The sequence below is a fragment of the Mastomys coucha genome, unplaced genomic scaffold (genome assembly GCF_008632895.1).
Source record: "Mastomys coucha isolate ucsf_1 unplaced genomic scaffold, UCSF_Mcou_1 pScaffold18, whole genome shotgun sequence".
Lineage (NCBI taxonomy): Eukaryota > Metazoa > Chordata > Mammalia > Rodentia > Muridae > Mastomys > Mastomys coucha.
In genome coordinates, this window is record NW_022196900.1 from 9,331,472 (window position 1) to 9,350,551 (window position 19,080).

General features: G+C 40.5%; 2 protein-coding genes across 5 annotated transcripts in view; one reads left to right on the forward strand and one right to left on the reverse strand.

Annotated features, from left to right (window-relative positions):
• Positions 1–694, reverse strand: part of Erp44 (endoplasmic reticulum protein 44) — an 83,939-nt gene extending 83,245 nt beyond the window's left edge. Inside the window, exon 1 of the mRNA XM_031377365.1 lies at positions 458–694. Within this exon, the coding sequence (XP_031233225.1) occupies positions 458–514 (57 nt within the window). The 5' untranslated portion in view covers positions 515–694. The remainder of the gene's footprint in view (positions 1–457) is intronic.
• Positions 695–717: 23 nt separating this feature from the next.
• Invs (inversin) overlaps positions 718–19,080 on the forward strand; it is a 150,593-nt gene continuing 132,230 nt past the window's right edge. Inside the window, exons 1-2 of one of the 4 annotated variants that reach the window (XM_031377361.1) lie at positions 718–776; positions 4,241–4,370. In XM_031377361.1, the coding sequence (XP_031233221.1) occupies positions 4,265–4,370 (106 nt within the window). In that variant the 5' untranslated portion in view covers positions 718–776; positions 4,241–4,264. Of the gene's footprint in view, positions 777–810; positions 1,048–1,075; positions 1,142–4,240; positions 4,371–19,080 lie in introns of those variants that run through there. The other 3 variants (XM_031377360.1, XM_031377362.1, XM_031377363.1) reach the window with 3 other exon arrangements.

A 19,080-nucleotide genomic window follows, 5' to 3' on the forward strand; every position in this document is an offset into this window, starting at 1 on the left:
GAAGCCACAACAGAGGGCTTTGCCAGCCTGTTTCAAGGATCCAGAGAGACTCACACGACCCCAACACCTGTCGGCTTCACACGCTTCCCAGTGTGAGAGAAAACATTATGTGTACCCCAGGTCCCTTAGGATTCTGGTGCCCCAAGCACCAGGTCCTCAACGTCCACAATACCGAAAGGAACTCCAGGGGCCTCAGCGGTGACCTCCCACGTATCACTCCCCCAAGACGAATTCTCCGATTTGCAGGTTCCAAGCCCCGACTGTGGTTTCTCAGGCCTCGTGGACCGTAGGCTTAAGAAGCCAAAAGAACGGCCAAAGTGAAGGCAGTGCCCGGGGGTGCACGCCTCACCGGCGCAGGAGAGTCGAGACCAGCAGGGGCTGCACCGTTCCCCCTCGCGGAGGGCGGGAGGCGGTCAGGGACACAGTTGGAGGGTTTGTCATCCCCACATACACTCACCAGGAGCAGCAGAGAGCATCTGAGGTCTGGTAAAGATAGGAAGACGGCAGGATTCATGGTATCGATGGGGTCGACGGCGGGATCAGGAGGTGGCGGATGGGACTGGACCGGGCTGGAAAAGGGCTGGGCTCCGGGGCCGGCGGCAGCGGCACCTCGTCCTCTCGACCCGGAGCTCCAGCGGCGAACACCCGGGACAACTTCCAGAGAGGCCTCTCACGCCCTCACTTCCGGGTCCTGCCCATCTCGGAGCACGTCGGGAAATGTAGTCCATATTGCTTTCACTGACCCTGTCGTCGGAGAGCTGGGACTCTCTTTCCCAGTAAGCCCTGTGTCCAGGACGACCAAGACATCTGTGCGCGGGGCTCTTCGGGATTGGAAGGGACCGCGTACCTCTGTGCCTCCGGGACAGGAACTACAATCCCCAGAGGGCGGTGCGGCCGGGAGCCTCAGGCTACTTCTTCAGAGCTCCTGGGCTCTAGTGTCCTGGGGTCTGTTCCTGTGGGCGCAGTGGCCTGACTTGGCGGGAGGGGCGGCCCCGTGAGGGTTGTGCCTCCTGGGGCTGCCCCTGAACGCCAGTCTTGGAGACAGGGGTGAGTAGGAAGCGGTCCAGCACCGGCGGCTCGGGAAGGATGGAGAGCACCGCCCCGGGCCGCTGCTGCGTTTTCTTGGCCCGCCTGATCTGAGGTGTGGCCTGAGCCTCCATCCCTGGCCTCCAAGCTGCTGCCTCTTCTTTCTGCGCTGCTTCCTCCGTTATATAAGGAGAATCACCACTGGGGCTTCAGTCAATGACTTATCCAGGGTTGTTTCAGAGGGTCCGTGAGACGATGAGAAAAGGGATGGAAAAGCATATTATAAACTGTAAAGTGCAGTGCTTAAGTGGTCTTGACCACTTCTTACAGCACAATTACGAATTAACCAAGTAGTAAAGGAGTTTAACTTGGTGTCTGGTAGCTTTCCAGAATCTTCTGTGAACACCCAGCTAGATCCATGTGCCTGGAAAGTTAGCCACATCATCACCTCCTAGGAGGCATTCTGCATTCGTGGTTCTCCCTACTCCAGCTCTTTGCTTTCAGCCTTCCTGCTACCTGAGGTGGCCTGACCCTTTTTCTTTCTGGCTTGCCTTCTCAAGTGTCACCACTTCGGACATTTGATTCCCCTGACATCTGTCACAGTCACCAAATCTTTAACCCTAACCAGAATTGCTTTTTCTGTGTGTGAGCTCAGCACCACTACGTTTGCATAGTAGTAATTAGAGCGTTTATTGCACAGGCTTATTTTGTAATTATTTAATGATGATGATACATTTTAAAGCACTAACAAAGTGGCTTTGATTTCTGTCTATTAAAAAATTATTTATTGAAGTGAGGACAGCAAGGAAATTAGAATTTCTGCTAAAGGAGGAGGAGAAGGCGGCGGAGGAGGAGAACAACAATGAAGCAGCAGCAGCAGGATTACCTAGAGGAATGACTTTTCCAGGGAGACAAAATTAAAGTGTAGTGGAGCCAAGACTTAAACCCACTACTTCCTAATGCAGTGGTCTTATCAATGTAACATTTATCACATTCGCTGACTGAACCCAAGTTTTGTTCAAATAAGAAATTGATAAACAGTAGGATTGGTTGTGGTGGTATACGCTTGAACTCCCATCACTTGAGAGGCTGAGGTGGAAGGATCAGGAGTTTAAGGACAGTGTGGGCTACACAGTAACTTCCCAGGCAACCTAGTCCTTAAATTTCTAGACCCTGTCTTTAAAAAAAAGAAAGGAAGGAAGAAAAGAACAGAAGTCATTACTCCCTGAAGCTAAGCTTTGATCTGATTGGCCCTTAGGACTTGAGACTTACCCTATGACATTCCATTCAGTAAACTTTCACTTGGCACCAGCTGAATACCTGTTACTGTGCTAACTGGTAAAATTGTGGTTAAGTACATATAATGCAGGTCCAAGAGAAAGAAATAACCATTTCAACAGTTTTCAAAGGACTAAATAAGTTTTCTTGCGGTCTGACATGCCTAAAACTCTGTTCATGTTATATCCACACTGATGTTTTAGAATTCAGAACAGTACCTAGAATAGTTGTCACCCTATTTGTTAAATAAAGAAACATAGTTAACCTTTTTAGTTTTGCATGTTTACTAAGATCTAAAGACACACTGTCATCATTAACACAACCAGACCAGGAACTCAAATGTAGTCTCCTACTTTTACTTCAATTATTGTTTTGTAGTTCCCCAAGTGAGTTTGATACAATCCTACATGACACTCTTTGTTCTAACATGACAGACATGTTCAGACAAAACAGAAGTGTCTCCTAACACTGTCTTCTGTGTTTTTGCCAGCATGTTAACTCACATTGTCCGCAGATTAAATGGAAAGCTAACCTTTACCATAATTTACTATTTTCTAAATTAGAACAATTCAGTAATTCTTGTCAGTGATGAAAGAACTATGTCAGAAATATATGCAAGTATGTTTGGGTCTTTCTGCAATGTCAGATTTTAGTGAATGACAATAAATTCACAAAGTGTAATGGTTCCAGTGGTAGTCTTTTGCTACCTGATCCCACCTACTTTGGTAATCTGGCCAGGGCATCTCCTGGGTTTTCTTTTTTTCTATTCTGATCTCAATTACTATTATTAACTCTCATATCAAAATGGTACACAGTAAATATACAGATATGTGGTTTATAGAATAAATACAATGTAAAGAAGCTATGACCGTGCAAGAAGTTTCAGAAATGGGCTGATCAAAAATTCAAGCATATTCTGTCTTGATAAGTAACAACCCTAAAACAGTTTTAGAGCAAGCTGTTGTCTGTTCAAATCAGATCACAAGAGAGTCAAGGTAGTGGGCAAAAATATAGTCAGCTGCAGAAACAAGAGGACAGAACCAGATTAGAACAAGAACAGTGGATTCAGGTCTAGACAAGCTAGCAGGTGGATGGGCAAATAGCACTCAAGTAGGTCAAGTCAACAGCCAGGGACCCAGCTGACCCTCAAGAAGAGCTGAGAACGTGGCCTGCTAGTCCTTGATGCACACATACAGTAGAACTCAGAAGAGAGTTTGCTGGGGGCCATTGACCCTGCATTGCTAGGTATCTCCACTCCATGGTAAGGAAGTTACAACCCATCCTTGGTCTTACATGTCCACTAAGTCCTTGGGGCTGGCTTCCTTGGTATGATTTTAATATACACACATCCTTCCATAGTCTCCGTATACCTTGAAAAGTTTATAGGATGCGGCCCTCTATGTTCTCAGGAGTAAGTCATTTATTGATCTGTGCTTTGTGGGTGGTTGCTGGGCAGCAGTTAGTGTTTACTTCCATCCCGGAGCACAGTCATCATCTATCCTCAAAAACAGAGTTCAAAAGCAGCTAATAAAGTGGACTGTCTCAGGACAAGGCACAGGCTGAAAACCCTCTATTTTACACAATATGGAGTAACTTAAAGTAGGATACTGTCTAACCCCAACAACTATTGTGTGGAATCACATTACCTTAGAATGTATTAATCTTAGAAGTCAATGTGACTTTTAAACTCTATGCCTAATGGGGCTGTCTTCTTTTCTCATTTCTTGAGAAATATCTCTAAAGAGCCCAATTTTCTAATCTGTACTTAAAGCAAGTGATACAGAAGCCATCTAATTTGCCATGTCAGCAGTTGTAGAAGTAGGAGTGAGTTTTTAGGTCCTATTTAAGTATCTATAATAAATCATATTTGGCACTCATAAGACAGGTTTTAGAAGTATTTTCTGCTTGTACTTACTGTACGCAAATTCTGTTTCAGGTCACTAGGGTTGTGGAGAAAACTATGAACATATCAGAGGAAGTACTCTCTACGGGGTCCTCATTAGCATCTCAGGTTCATGCTGCTGCAGTTAATGGAGATAAAGGTGCCCTTCAGAGACTCATTGTTGGTAAGCAGTCTCCTGTAAACTTAGATGGTGTATTTGGTTGGGGAGATGGTATATTTGTTAAAGTCTGCCACACAAGCATGAGGACCTGAGCTGAGATCCTTAGCACCAGTACAGAAGGCAATGTGATACATCTGTAATGCCAATTTTGATGTGAGGCAGACAGGAAGATCTTTACAACTCATGACTGGTCAACCTGGCTGAATTGATGAACTCAAGATTCAGTGCCTGCAACGTAGCTCAGCAAGTAAAGGTACTTGCTGCCAAGCTTGAGGACCGGGGTTTGATTCCTGAGACTCACCTGGGAGAAGGAGATAAACAACTCCTGCACATTGTCCTTTGACTGCCACATGGGCACTATACCACACACACACACACACACACACACACACACACACACACACACACACACTCAAACACCAAATGAGTACATCAATGTAATTTTTTTTTTTAAAGGAAAAAGGTAGAGAGCAGTTGAAGATGATACCCAGTGCTGACTTCTGGCTTCCACTTGTACGTTGTTACATATACAAATAACAAAGAAATGCAAACTAATAAAAACAACTCTGTTCTTAGGGAGTTTAATGATCACTTAAATTTGTAATACACTTAAACATTTAAAAAATATTAGTAGTTATATTTTATTCCAGTGCTTGGACAAGAAAGAAATTAAATCCTAAAGGTTCACAACATGGATTAGGATAAAGCAAAAATTACTTAATAAATTTATTGTATAATATAGTGAAAGTATTTAAATTTAGGGGGAAAATTTTGTTCTAAAGAGAACAAAATGAATATTGTACAGAATTAAATCCAAAATGGCTAAAAACATTCCAGAATTGTTGAAACCCTCAACCCACATAGTCACAAGTCTCAAAAGAGAACAAATAAAATGAAAATAAACATTATGTATAATGTTAATACATGATACTGTTTGGTGATGTCATGATTGATTACTTGGGCAGTAAATTTGAAAATACTTGAACCCTCATTCTTGTTTCTTTAGAATATTTTCATTTTACATCCCCATATTTCCTACCTGTGAATTCTAACCTATGGTATGCCTCAAGGGTGTTTCTGTTCTTTGGGACTTTTCTCTATATTCTCTATTCTCCAGCTCCCCACCACCACCATTTTGCTTTGTTCTTTACTACTAAACAAACTCTTACTTCTTTAAAGATAAAATAAATAGTCTCAAATTTTGTATAGACCACAGATATTCCTCTCCCTCTTTCAGACTCATTATCCTCCCCTTACCTTAAGCTACCTGCATCCATAGTTCCTCCTTGGAACTTGACATCTGGGACCTTCACATCACTTGTCTGAATGCTCTGCCATTGAACTAAAACACCTCTAGCTCATTTACTAATAAGAAGCAGTATTTTTCTTCCTCCCTGAGCCTTACAATCTATTACCTTCCCTAGCTTTTAACCATCGGTTTCTGTGTTCGTCTGTCTCCCTATTCAGCCTTGGTCTACTATTAAAACTTTCTCCTGGAAAAATTCATATTTTTGCTTGCATCCTGTTTTACCTAGCTATCATACTTCCAAATATGAATGGACCTAATTTATATACCCTTGGCAACTGCAGAGCAATAAATCATAGCTTGAAAATGTATAATATGCCTATTTATGATCCCTGCTTCAGAAATTGCTCTACACTCAACTGCCTATCATACCACAGTCCTATCATACCACAGTGAATCCTTGGTACCTTCCTTGTCTGCTGAAACCTCGGCTCCCTGCTTCTCCTCCCTCTTTTCTCAGATAATACTGTGTGATCCCTAGAGAAGAAGAGACATTAAGTAGGAAATCCTTCATCTTGTAGAACGATATCTACACATCTCCCTATATTTGTACCTATCCTCTTCTTTTTCCTGACAAAGTGGAAAATATTCAGCTTCCTGTCTAAGGCCAGTTCTTCCTTCCAAGTTCTGTATTCTGTCCATCTCTTCTTCCCAGGGAATTCGCTATACTTTGCTAAACTTCTGATGACATCTTCAACCTTTTTTCCATTCTTCTATTAGAAATTTCCCCAATAACATTTAAATGTGTTATTGTTGCTAGTAGTTAAAAACACTGCCTGTGTCCTTTTATCTGCCTGCACATATTGATGTATCTCTCTGCTTGCCCTCACAACTATATTGATGCACAGCTAAACTGCCACAGCTGTGAATTGAGGAAGTCAAACATCAAATCTTACTCATCATAGTAGTAAAAGGTACATGGGGTAGATAGACTCTCTGCTTCACAGAGTCGACCAGAGATGCTGCCAGAGCGTGGCTCTGCAGAACTCAGCATTGGCGTGGTTTGCTTGGTGGTTAGAAGGCAGACACTGTCTTTACAGTGAAAGTCTAATTCTCAGAGAGAGTGGGTGCAAAGAAAGTAATTAATAAAGCAGGTGGACTAAAATTAAGGACAGAATTATACACCAGGATGAAAGAGGCTAAAGAACCAGTCTTTTCCAGGATAGTGCAGTGTCTCATTAAAACCAGAGTGCACAGTTCCAGACAAGCAAACTACGATGTAACCTCCATCAAGGTTAAAGAACAGTCCACTGTTAGTACCCCAGCAGTCACTTTATTATTTTGCCAGTGTTTGTTTGAAACAGCATTTCATTTACCCCAGGCTGACCTCAAACTCCCCGTGTAGCTGAGGATGACATTAACCCTGATTCTCTGCCTCCTACAGCTGGGATTTTAGGCCTGCCCCTGTAGTAACTCCTTTTGCTCACTCTTTCCTCTCTTTGAGAGTCAAGTCCAGGATTTGGCACATGTAAATACATGTCGTACCCCTACACCCATCTTGGCTCTATAATAATCATACTGTTCTTTTGCCCTTTTTGAATTGCACTCAATGTTTCAGCTCTGCTTACAGTCTTTCCTGGCTTATCAACTCTTTCACTTCTTGTCATTATGCTTAAAAGAACGTTTAGAAAGCCACTTGTACCTCTTTGCCCCACCAGCCTCTCCTTGTACAACTTGTTTCCTAGGAAAACTTTCTTTCTTTCAGTTTCTCCCTTCTGCCAAGCCCTTTCCCATCTCAAGGCTTTTACCTGCTACTGTCTGTCTGCCTAACTCTCAATCACTGTACCATAAAGCTACTTCTTCAAAGAGAACTGCTCCAACAATCTAATCTCAGTTCAATCTCCACATTGCGTCCTCTCCAGGCACTCCATAGGCTTCCATCATGGAGAGTATATATATAAATGACTCTTTCAGTGTCTTTCTCTTCCACATAATGCAGTGACTTCTGTAAGAGTAGACTGAATATTGAATTTGTTACCATATCTAGCACAGCACTTGACACATAGTAGGCATGTGAGAAATATTTGTTGAAGAAATGGGTAAATATTATAACTGTTATTTAATTATCTTTTCTTTCCCAGTAGTCCATGACTACCTGAAGGACCAAGACAAAAATTGAATTGAGTTGAATTAAATTGAATTGAGAGATAGATTGAGACAAAATTCCCTGAGGTACAAAATATTTGAATCACAATACCTCAAGAAAAAAGAACCATATAAAATGACTTCTTCATTATTTTAATGAAAAATAAAATATTCAAAAGAAAACAAAATGTGTGGTTATGTTAGTTCATTCATATAAATTAACTATTGTAAAACTTGAAACTTTCATATAATTTAATATACCCAAATGAAAATTCTTAAAAACCAAAAAATATAATATATAACAAATATAGAGCTAATAAATTCCTTGCTTGATTCCTGTTTTCTATCACCTTGGCCAAGGTGCTCCTGGCTTGTCATTATCTGAAGGACACTGCTGGTCTTTTCCACATTATGCCATTGTGTTTTCTGTGCATGCATCCACACCATTATTCTGTGTCATTTCCCAACTTCTGTATGTTCATGCTAAAATATCTGTTCTGTTCGATCTTAAATTCAGTCTATTTTAAACATCTTTTTACATACCACATGTTTGATGCTCGCTACATATGTGCTATTTCTCTTTCCTACACTAGTGTCATAGTACTACTGATGAATTATTTTTCTTGGATCTTTGTTCACCAGCTGCTCAGTGACTTCATTCACTTTAGCATTTTCTGTTTTCTCATCTCTGTTTCCATGGAGAAGTATGCCAGGATGCGCTTGACTCCATGGAAACAGATGACTGTCTCTTTCTACTCACACAACTAATTAAATCGAACCCTTTCTGAGCTGCCCATTGTCCTGGAGGAGACTGAAGAGGCCTCCTCTGAATGAAACATCTTTTTAGTAGCAGTCCTTGCTGTTGCACCTAACACAATGCTGGCATAGATGCTCTCGCTGTTTCCACTTCCTAGCTCACCCGCTGACCCATCTCTCTGGCTCATCTACAGCTTTTATTTCACTGTCCACCTTCTGAGCAAGCACAATTTCTCTGAATCATTTCCCCACTTAGCATCTCTGAAGAAGTTAGGTATGGAGTGAGCCCTGTAAGTTGCAGAGTCCAGGTACTATTTCAAGTATTTCTTCATTTATCTCAACCTTTACCTTAAATTAATATAAAATATTAAGTTCAATATTTTATAAAATATAAAATGGCTATAACATAAAATATTTAATGATTTATATTTTATAAATGTGATTGTTAAAGCACAGTTAGCCCTCTGCCAACAGATTCAACTAATTGAAGATTGGGAGATATTTGGGGGTAAAACTTGTCTATACAGAATAATGTACAGACATATTTGTCTTTTTTTCTCTAAACAGTATTCTAAAATGACTCTGGAACATTTACATTGTATTAGGTACTGTACGTAATCTAGAGACAATTTAAGAAATATGGAAGAGCACTATGTCAGTACGATGTACATATAAAGGACTTGAGCATCTACAGATATGAGTAACGAGAGCCCAGAACCATTCTTCCCTGGACACCAAAGAAAGACAATGTACATGATTATACTTGTCAGTATTAGTAATAAAATTAGCTAGCCTTCATAGTCATGGTTTATGTATCAATCACTGTGTTATGTGTTTTGTAACTCATCAACCAATTTAACAATAAATTCAAAGGGTTTTCAGAACTCTTATTAGTTATTTCATAGGTGAGGAAATTGAGGGGTTAAATCATTTGTCCTGTATGTAGCAAAACTGAGAGTGCAACCAGGAAGTTTGAGTCTAGAGTCCATGTTTCTAACTAATAACCTATGGAACTTCACTGTATGGGTATATGTTTCTGCACACACATGTACTTCCATACTTAAATGTAGAAAATAAGGGAGAAAGAACATTCTAGCCTTGGACCTTTGCTGATGAAATGAATGGTTATCTAAATTTGTTATAACACTATGTTTGGGAGAGGTAAAATTTGTTATAACATTATATGTGGGAGGTGAACATGCCTGTGTGCATACACATAACAGGGTGCATGGAGGACCATAAGCAGTGTTGTAAAGCTTATAGACCTATCCTCAGAAAAAAAAAAATTAGATCTGAAATAAAACAGATTCAAAAGGAAAGCCAGTAGATTGCAATATAGTTATTATTTACTTTAATATTACATCACAGCAATAGCATAACTTTTAGAACATATTCAACAGCAAAATCTAAGGGACATGTCTCTCAGGTGTGGTAATTCTGAAATAATCATGTGTGCAAGAGATCTTTTAAGATGTTTGTAATGATTATAGTGGAAAAAATACTTAGAATCATGTTATAAACCGTGGCATACTCTCAGTGACAGCAAATGCCTTCCCTAGACTGTGATATTATGAAGAGTGGGGGAAATAAGTGAAGGCAGATGAAGGTGTCATGTGAAGGTGACATGCTAGAACAAGCAGCAGCATATCATTGGGGATCGTTTATTTTGCAGGGCAGTGCTGTGATACAGCAGTTGTGGACTGGCACAACTGTCACTGCTAGTGAGGGCATTCTTCTCAATTAGAGCTCAGGTTTCCTCACAGACCAGCCATTAGCCACTCAGATTCTGCTGCTTCAACTAGCCTTGCAATGACTGAGTGAGATTGAGCAGTGACTTCCTGACACAGTTCCACTCAGCCTTCTGAGATGTGCACAAGCGCTGCAGCATGCCAGCCCCAGCTAAACAAGCCCCAATTGGTCATGGAAGAGAAGCCATCTCCACAGCTACCAGAATAATTAAAACTGTAAGCTGCTTCTATGTTAGCGGTCCCTGAGAATGGCTAGCTTCTCTAAGTCCCACCTCCATAACAGCATGTCCATGTTAGTTAAAATTCCCAGGTACCAAAACGCTTTGTCTCCAAAATATTATTATTGTGTGGACTTGATCAGTGTTGGTTAATATTATAATTGAAGAAAATAGAAAGCGATTAGGAGAAGCAGATAAAGCCCTCTCTCAGGTACCTCTTTTGGGTCCCAGACCCCTGAACCTCATAGTATTCTTATTACTCAGAAACTAGCCAGAAAGTCATTATGTGTGCCCCACCCTATTCTATCCCCAAGTGACCCAAGGCAGGACCCACAATATGTTTTTTTTCAGTAGTGACTAAGGAATGTATATGTTCAATTTCCTCAAATAGACAACTTTTGCCTCAAAGGCACAACACATTGAATGGTGGTGGCATAACCCAATTAAGGCTTCCCTTTGGGGAAATATAACCACTAGTTAAACAAAAGCAAAGTCTGTCAGGGATTGAAGTCAAGTGTGAAGTTTTTTCTGTGTCACAGGAGACAAAGGAGGAGGCAGCTCTGAACCTAAAGAGTTCTCCCCTAAGTAGTAGAACTATGTGTTAGCCCCATGGTGCTGGCTTCACTCTGACTCTGAGGAGCCTAATCAATTAGGATTATGCCAGGGTGTAGTGATCCCTTGATTTACTTTATTTGTTTTTTTTTTAAGACAGGAAATCTGAAAAGTTTATTCTGATCATTAATCAGCCCCTTTAATTAAGCACAGTTATATCTCATCATCATTGCTGTAATTATTGATTGATTAATCTTTCCACTATTAGTTAAAAGCCTTTTTAAATTTTTCTTTTTTATTGGATATCTTCTTTATTTACATTTCAAATGTACTTTATTCCTGTGACAACAGTTTCTGGTTAGGTTTGCTTTCTTGAGCTTCCAAGGAGAAATGACACTTTTTTAAAGAGAAATTATAATAGTATAAACATTGTCATCTGAATGCTTGTGTCTTTGTGGAACCCTAGCAAGTGTTAATACCTGTACAGTACCCCTTTCTCATAGACGACGACTCAAAAGTAGCCTTACAACAGCGTGTTCTCTGTAAATATGACCCTGCTGTCTGGGGCTCAAGCTCATGAAATAATCTTATATACGTGTGCTACATTTTAGGTCTGTAGTGAGTCTGGGCTTAAATGAGACTTTACCTATAAATGAAGTGTAGTTCTGTGGAATCTCTGGATTCAATATTGAAGACCCTTGTGGAGAAAATAACTAGTATTGCTGGACTTTTTCATGGCTTTTTCATAGATACTTCTGTTGTCAGACATGTTATCTCAAATGTAAAGTTTGCTTCCCCCTTCAAAGCCAACATTATAAAAAAGACAACATTCCTCCTATAGGAAATATATGCAGCCTGGTTGTATTTGAATATTTGAATTTCAAACAGTGACCTCTTTGTTTTATTACTAATATGCATGAAGTAAATTAATTATCTGAGAAGTTGTTGTACTTTCTGGGTCCCAGTATACCCAGGATTAGAATCTGTGTGTGAGTATCTTTAAACAGTAACACAGTAGTGGGAGGGAAAACCTCATTAACCTCACTCCTAAGCAAAAACTACAGTCAGCTAAGGAAGGCTGGGAGGGGAGAAGAAGTTCTTCCAGGGAGACCACACCAATTGGTTAGCCAGTAAAAAAGTACCTAGAGTAACATTCTATGGACTGAGCAGGTTGTATTTATATTTTTACAAAACATATAACACACACACACACATGTGCATGCACATACAATTAAAGAAGAAGGCCATGAATTTAAAAGAAAGCAATAGTTAGGGTACATGGGAAGGTTTGAAGAGAGAAAAGGAAAGGGGAAAATGAAATATTATAATCTCAAAAAGTATATTTAAAAAAAAATATGTCCTAATAGCTTAAATTCAGGGACAAAACAACCTAGGCTGAAGCACCATGTACTCTCTGTATCTAGCATCGCTGTTTCCTCCAATAAAATATTTCATTTGCTCAGTGCCCCTCCCATCAGCAGAATTCAGGCCGAGTCACTGCATAGGCAACTGCCTTCTCTCACACACAGTGTATGTGCAGTTACTCTCAGCCAGTATAAACATGCCTGGTCATGATCATTACCTGTGACAAAAGCAGCAGAGATTTTCACTGAAAAAGTACATGGAAGAAGCTATGGCTCTTTTATTTTTGTTGGTTTTAAGTTTAATGGTGTTTCATATAGTGAGCTTCCTTTTTTATATACAGTTATTTTAGTTTTTGACAAATATAAGTATGTGATCCCAACCACACATAATAATATTGAAGAAAAAGAGCAGTCTCTGCCATGCCAAGGTCCCGTGTGGCCTCTCCTAGTGCATCCCTCCCCACTTTCCAGCCTTTGGTTCTCTGCCCCTACAATTTTCCATTATCCAAAATACCATGTAAGTGTATCGTTCTATGTGACTTTCTGGAACTGATTCCTTTTACCTGCCCCAAAGCATTCGAGTTACCTCATGTGGGGCGAGCCTTTGGCTAGCTCCTTTTTCTTGCTGAGTCCTACATGTAGGCATAATGTGCTTGCTTTGTTCTCTGTGTAGAGAGTGATTGGGATGTTTCTACTCTGTACAGTTATAAATAAACTACCATAAACATCCACTGGCAGGTTTCTGTGTGAACACTGGCTTTGGTTGTTTTCTTTCTCCTTGGTGTAAGTGGACGGCTGGGGGGGATAATTGGCTTTGTGGCAAGTGTTTATTTGGAGAATGAAAGCCTTCAGCCATGGCTCTGCTGCACTGGCTTGCATTCCCTGCAGCATTGTCTGAGCACCAGCAGTTCTGCACAGTTTTAATTTCATCATCTATCTTATTTATTTATTTATTTATTTATTTATTTATTTTTAAGAAAAACACTTTGCATTCTGGGTCCTTTACTTCTTTTTTGTACATTAGGCCATGAATTCTTATGGAATGGGCTCTAACAGCTCAGGCTCTTTTCCAATAGTCCTCACAAAGTGTGCTTCTCTGGGTGGAGCAGGCTGGCGCTTTAGCTGAACGCAGGTGCCCTTCTCTTTGAATCTTGCCCTTAACTTGCTGGTTTACAGTGATGCCCACAGCCTGCTGGGTGACATTATAGACTCTTCCCATTTTGCCGTGGTAACACTTATGGGGCACTCCTTTTTGAACAGTGCCCATTTCCTTGATGTCTACAATATCACCCTTTTTGTAGATTCGCACGTATGTGGCATGTTTCCTAAAAGGCCTAGAGAACATATACCAGGTGCCTCTCCTCTTTCCCTTTGTGTTTGTCATTTTGGCAAGTTGCTGGAAGATGGCCACTGTGGCTGAAAGAATCATCTATCTTTTTATTACTCGGTTGCAGGAGTTCTTTATTCTGGAAAAAAAAAAGATATTAACAGAATTGTGTTTTGCAAATACTTTCTCCAGTTTATTTATTATTTATTTATTACTCATTTTTTCCAGTTTATTCTTGTCTTTTTATTTTCCAACAATGTTTCTCAAACACAAAATTTTTGAGTTAGGGTAAAATCCAATTTGTTTATAGATTATTTTGAGATCATATCTAAGAAATCTTTAATAACGGTCACAAAGGTATTCATCTTTGTTTGCTTCTAAAAGTTTTATATAGTTCTACATTTAAATCTGTGGTTCAGCCAGGTGGTGGTGGCACATGCCTTTAATCCCAGCACTTGGGAGGTAGATAGAGGCAGGCAGATTTCTGAGTTCGAGGCCAGCCTGGTCCACAGAGTGAGTTCCAGGACAGCCAAGGCTATACAGAGAAACCCTGTTTCAAAAATAAATAAATAAATAAATAAATAAATAAATAAATAAATAAATAAATCTGTGGTTCATTTGGAAGTAATTTTTCTCTTCTGTGCTACTCATGAGCTAAATATTTATGTCCCCCTTGAATTCATACATTGGAATCCTAACCCACGGACTTTGGGAAATAAATTAGGTTTGGGGAATGAACTCTCACAAATGAGACTGCTGTTGTTAAAAAGGGGAACCCAGAACAGATGGAACAGGAACTATCCCAAAAGCAGTTGCCTGTGTGTGGGATATGCTCCTCTAGCTGGGCTGCCTGGTCTGGTCTCTGGAAGAAGTACCTAGCCTTGCAGAGTGGTAAAAAAAAGTGCCAGGGAGGGAGGATATGTGGGAGGACCCACCCACTCAGATGGGAAGGGGAGGATAGGGTAAGGTTATGGGGGGGGGGTGGCAGTGAGCAGGATGTAAAGTTAATAAGTAAAAATTAAATTAAAAGTAAATAAAGGGTCTCAACCACCAACCAAGGACTGCACATGGTGGCTCTGATTGTTCTGGCAGCATGTGTATAGTAGAGGATTGCAAATGATCATCAATAGGAGGAGAGGACCTTGGCCCTGTGAAGGTTCTGTGCCCCAGTGTAGGGGAATGCCAGGGTCAATAAGTGGGAGAGGGTGGGGTGGCAGGCATGGAGAGAGGGGAGGCAACAGGGGTCTGTTCTTGTTGTTTTTGTTTGTTTGTTTGTTTTTTGGAGGGGAAACTGGGAAAGGAGAAATTTACATGTAAATAAAGAAAATATCCAATAAAATAAATAAATAAATAAATAAATAAATAGGACCCCAGAGAGCTCTCTAGCTTTTCTCCCTACTATGTGAAAATATAAAAGTCAGTGTGCCACCCAGAAGGGGGCCCTCACCAGAGCCAAACGCTGCTGGCATCTTGATCTTAGATTTCCATTCCCAGAATGATGTAAAATAAGTTCCTGTGGTTTATGTCACCCAATCTATCTCTCCTCTGTACCAGCCTAACCTGGTAGCAAAGTATAGGTAGAAATGCTTTGGTTGTTTTTTGGTTTGCCTATGAAAGCCAGATTTTTCCAGCTCCATGTATTCAGAATACTGCTCTGCAGTTTGTCTTTGCAGCTTTGTAAAAACCAATGAATCATATACACTCAAATCTATGTCTGATACTCTCAGATCTGCTTATTGATCCATATGCTATATTGATCTATAGGCTGTTACCATACCATCTTCATTACTGTAGCTCTGTGTCTTCAATCTTTACAATATAAAGTGCTCCAATTTTAGTCTTTCTCTTGGAAAATTTTTTTCTCATTGCTGTAGATGGAATGCAGGGTCTTACCTGGTAGGCAAGTATTCTCCTACTGAGCTACATCAGCAGTCCTTGAAATAAATTTCTATCTTTACATTTTTGCCTTCCCATAATAATTTTTAAAATATGTTTGTACAGAAATTGCTTTGAAGAATTTTTATACATTATTTTAGTACTACTTTATAGGAAAGAATAACTTTAAAGTTTATTTCTTTTGAAAGACCCCCGTAGGGAGAACCCCCACTCAAGTCTCGGGAGGACGTGTACCCAAGGAATAACAAGAGAACATCTTGATGTACACAGATAATCACAACCAAATCACAGAGTCGCTCGGCCAGTGTCTGCCACGGCTGCCCCATGACAAAAATCAAAAGAAACAAGAACACCACAAAGACAAAAGACACCAACATGTTCACACACACTCATCCAAGTCTAGTCTTGAACAACCAGCCAAACCTGGCCTCAGATGGGGTGGGATTCCTCCTCCACTCCCTCCTTGGCAAAAGGAGAATTCTGTCTCCTTCCACAGCTACTGGGTCCTCATGGCCCACAGTAGCAGCTACCAGAAAACTGAAACACAGAACTGGAGCTGCCTGAGAGACAGCTCAAACACCAGAGCTGCCTGAGAGACAGCTCAAACACCGGATCTGCCTGAGAGACAGCTCAAACACTGGAGCTGCCTAACAGACAGCTCAAATAGAAGACACAAACTACAAAACACAGAACACAAAACCATAAACGCAGCGGCCACACCTGAGACACACATCAAACTCATACAAATATACCTCCAAGGGTCTTCGGGGTTCCTGGGTGTCACGTAAATCCTGGACGAGCCCCCACATGAAAGACCCCTGTGGGGAGACCCCCACTCAAGTCTCGGGAGGATGTGCACCCAAAGAATCGCAAGAGATCATCTTGATGTAAAACACATGAGGCAGTTTAATTTTTCGGAGCTCTGGGCTGATACCACAACTATCTCACGCAGGCTCAGGGGTTAGGGGTTTATATAGGAAAAAGGTCTGGGGGAACAAAGGAATCAGTGTGTCTATACATGATTGGCTAGTTCAAATATCAACTAGTACGTGCAGAACAGAGTGGAAAATTCCTAAGGTTGGTGTAAGGGAGGTGTTATTTGGGGGTTTCTAGCTGACCTTCAACTATATCTAAGAGGACCAGATGGCCCACTACTCAGTGTCTGCCCAGACATGTCCTTGCATGCTTTCTCTATCTTTATAGTTTATGTCTTTTTGACCTGCTAGTTCTCAGGATGTCTAACAGCCTGCTTGCTTCTGCCCAGGCTTATTTGGACATGCTCGGCCTTAGTCTACTGTGTTCTTCTGTAATTTTCTCATTAGCCAGCACAAGTCTCAAATTTAACTCTTTTACTTTCACTCTTACTTTCTGTAAGAGTTTTCTAATGCTGCCTAAGAAATTAACACAGACTTAGTTTAAACCAACAAATACTTTTATCTTCCAGTTTCTGTGGGTCAGGAATATAAACATTGCTTAGCTAAGCTGACAGACTGTCAGCAAGGGTGGATCTCACCTGAGGCTCAGAATTCTCTTACAAGTACACACTGGCAGAATTTATCTTTGTGTAGTTTTAACATTTATGGCAGCTTGCTTTTCTAAGGCTAGCATATAAGTGTCTTGGCTGCTTCAAATCTCCCTCCCCCCTCCCTCCCTCTCCTTCTCTCCCTCTCTTCCTCTCTCTCCCTCCCTCCCTTTCCTTCATCTTATCTCACCTCATCTCATCATCTTACATCATCTCTAAATTATCTTTAAAAGCAGCCCAAGTGATTGAAGGTATAGCTTGGTGGTAGCATATGTGAAAAACATGTACTAAGGTGTGAGTTTGATTCCCAGCACCACTGTCAATCAGTTATCAATCAGTCAATAAAAAGCCATTTAAGTAAATCTTTCATGATTAGCTTCTTCTTTTTTTTTCTTTTTTTTTTTTTTTTGGTTTTTTGGTTTTTTGGTTTTTTCGATACAGGGTTTCTCTGTGTAGCCCTGGCTGTCCTGGAACTCACTCTGTAGACCAGGCTGGCCTCGAACTCAGAAATCTGCCTGCCTCTGCCTCCAAAGTGCTGGGATCAAAGGCATGCGCCACCACCGCCCGGTCATGATTAACTTCTTAAAGTTCAATGATTAATTGTATCTTCAAATCCCATCACATTTACTACAAAGAAGAAGATAATCATGAGAATGATACCCTACCACATCCATAGACTCCCCTCATTTAAGAAGAGGGGATCATACAGGACATGTATTCTAGGAAGTGAACATCCCAGTTGCTGTATTAGTTAGTTTTTGTTGCTGTGATAAAACACTCTGAGCAAAGACAACTTAGGGCGCAGTTTATTTTGATTTATGATTCCAGAGTGCTATTTCCATAATGGTAGGGAAGGCATGATGGCAGGAGAAAGAAGCTGAGAGATCACACCTCAAACACACACACACACATACACACTCACACACACACACGCTCCACTGACATACTTCCTCTAGCAAAGCTCTACATACTAAAAGTTCCATAACACTCCAAATAGTGCTAGCAACTGGGGACCTATATGAAATATATGAGCCTATGAGGGATATTTCTCATTCAAACCAATACAGGTGCCATAACAGGATTTTGCCTCCTGTAAATACCATTGAAGATATTTATACCTTTAATAGATTACATTTTCCATAGAATTTAACTAGTTCTCTTAGATTAAATGTTTATGGGCATAAAATTCTTATGATATTACCTTGTTTTCAAACTAATTGTCTGCAATCTGTACTGCTAATTTTTCTTTCGTTCCTTGTATTGGCAATCTGTTTTTTTGTTTTGTTTTGTTTAGTTTTGTTTTTGAGACAGGGTTTCTCTGTATAGCCTTGGCTGTCCTGGAGCTTACTCTGTAGACCAGGCTGGCCTCGAACTCAGAAATCTGCCTGCCTCTGCCTCCCAAGTGCTAGGATCAAAGGCGTGCACCACCACTGCCCGGCAGCAATCTGTTTTTAATCTGGCTTTTGTGTTACTTTACCTTTACAATGTTGGGGATTACCCCTAGGGCCTCATATATGCAAGGCAAATGTTCTATCACTTACTACAACACTGTCCCTTCTATATAATCTGTTCTTAGTGATCAGTTCAATTGCAGATTTATTTTATTTTCCAAGAGCTTTTTACTTCATTGATTTTTTTCTCTTGTTTTTTTCTCATTTTTATTTCACTGATCTCAGTTCATACTTTGATTATGTACCTTCTCCTTTTCTTTGGCTAAATTTGATTAAATTTCCTTTCTTTAGTAAGCTCTTAGCATTCTAAAGTAGAAGCATAGTTTATCAATCTGAAATATGTCTTCTATTCTTTTGTAAATTTTCACTGCTGTACATCTCCTTTGAAGCTTCCCTTATGTGTAGCTCAAGAAGAAAGCACAAGCCAGCCTAAATATAGCTATCTCCTGAGAGGCTCTGACAGTACCTGACTAACACAGATGCAGAGG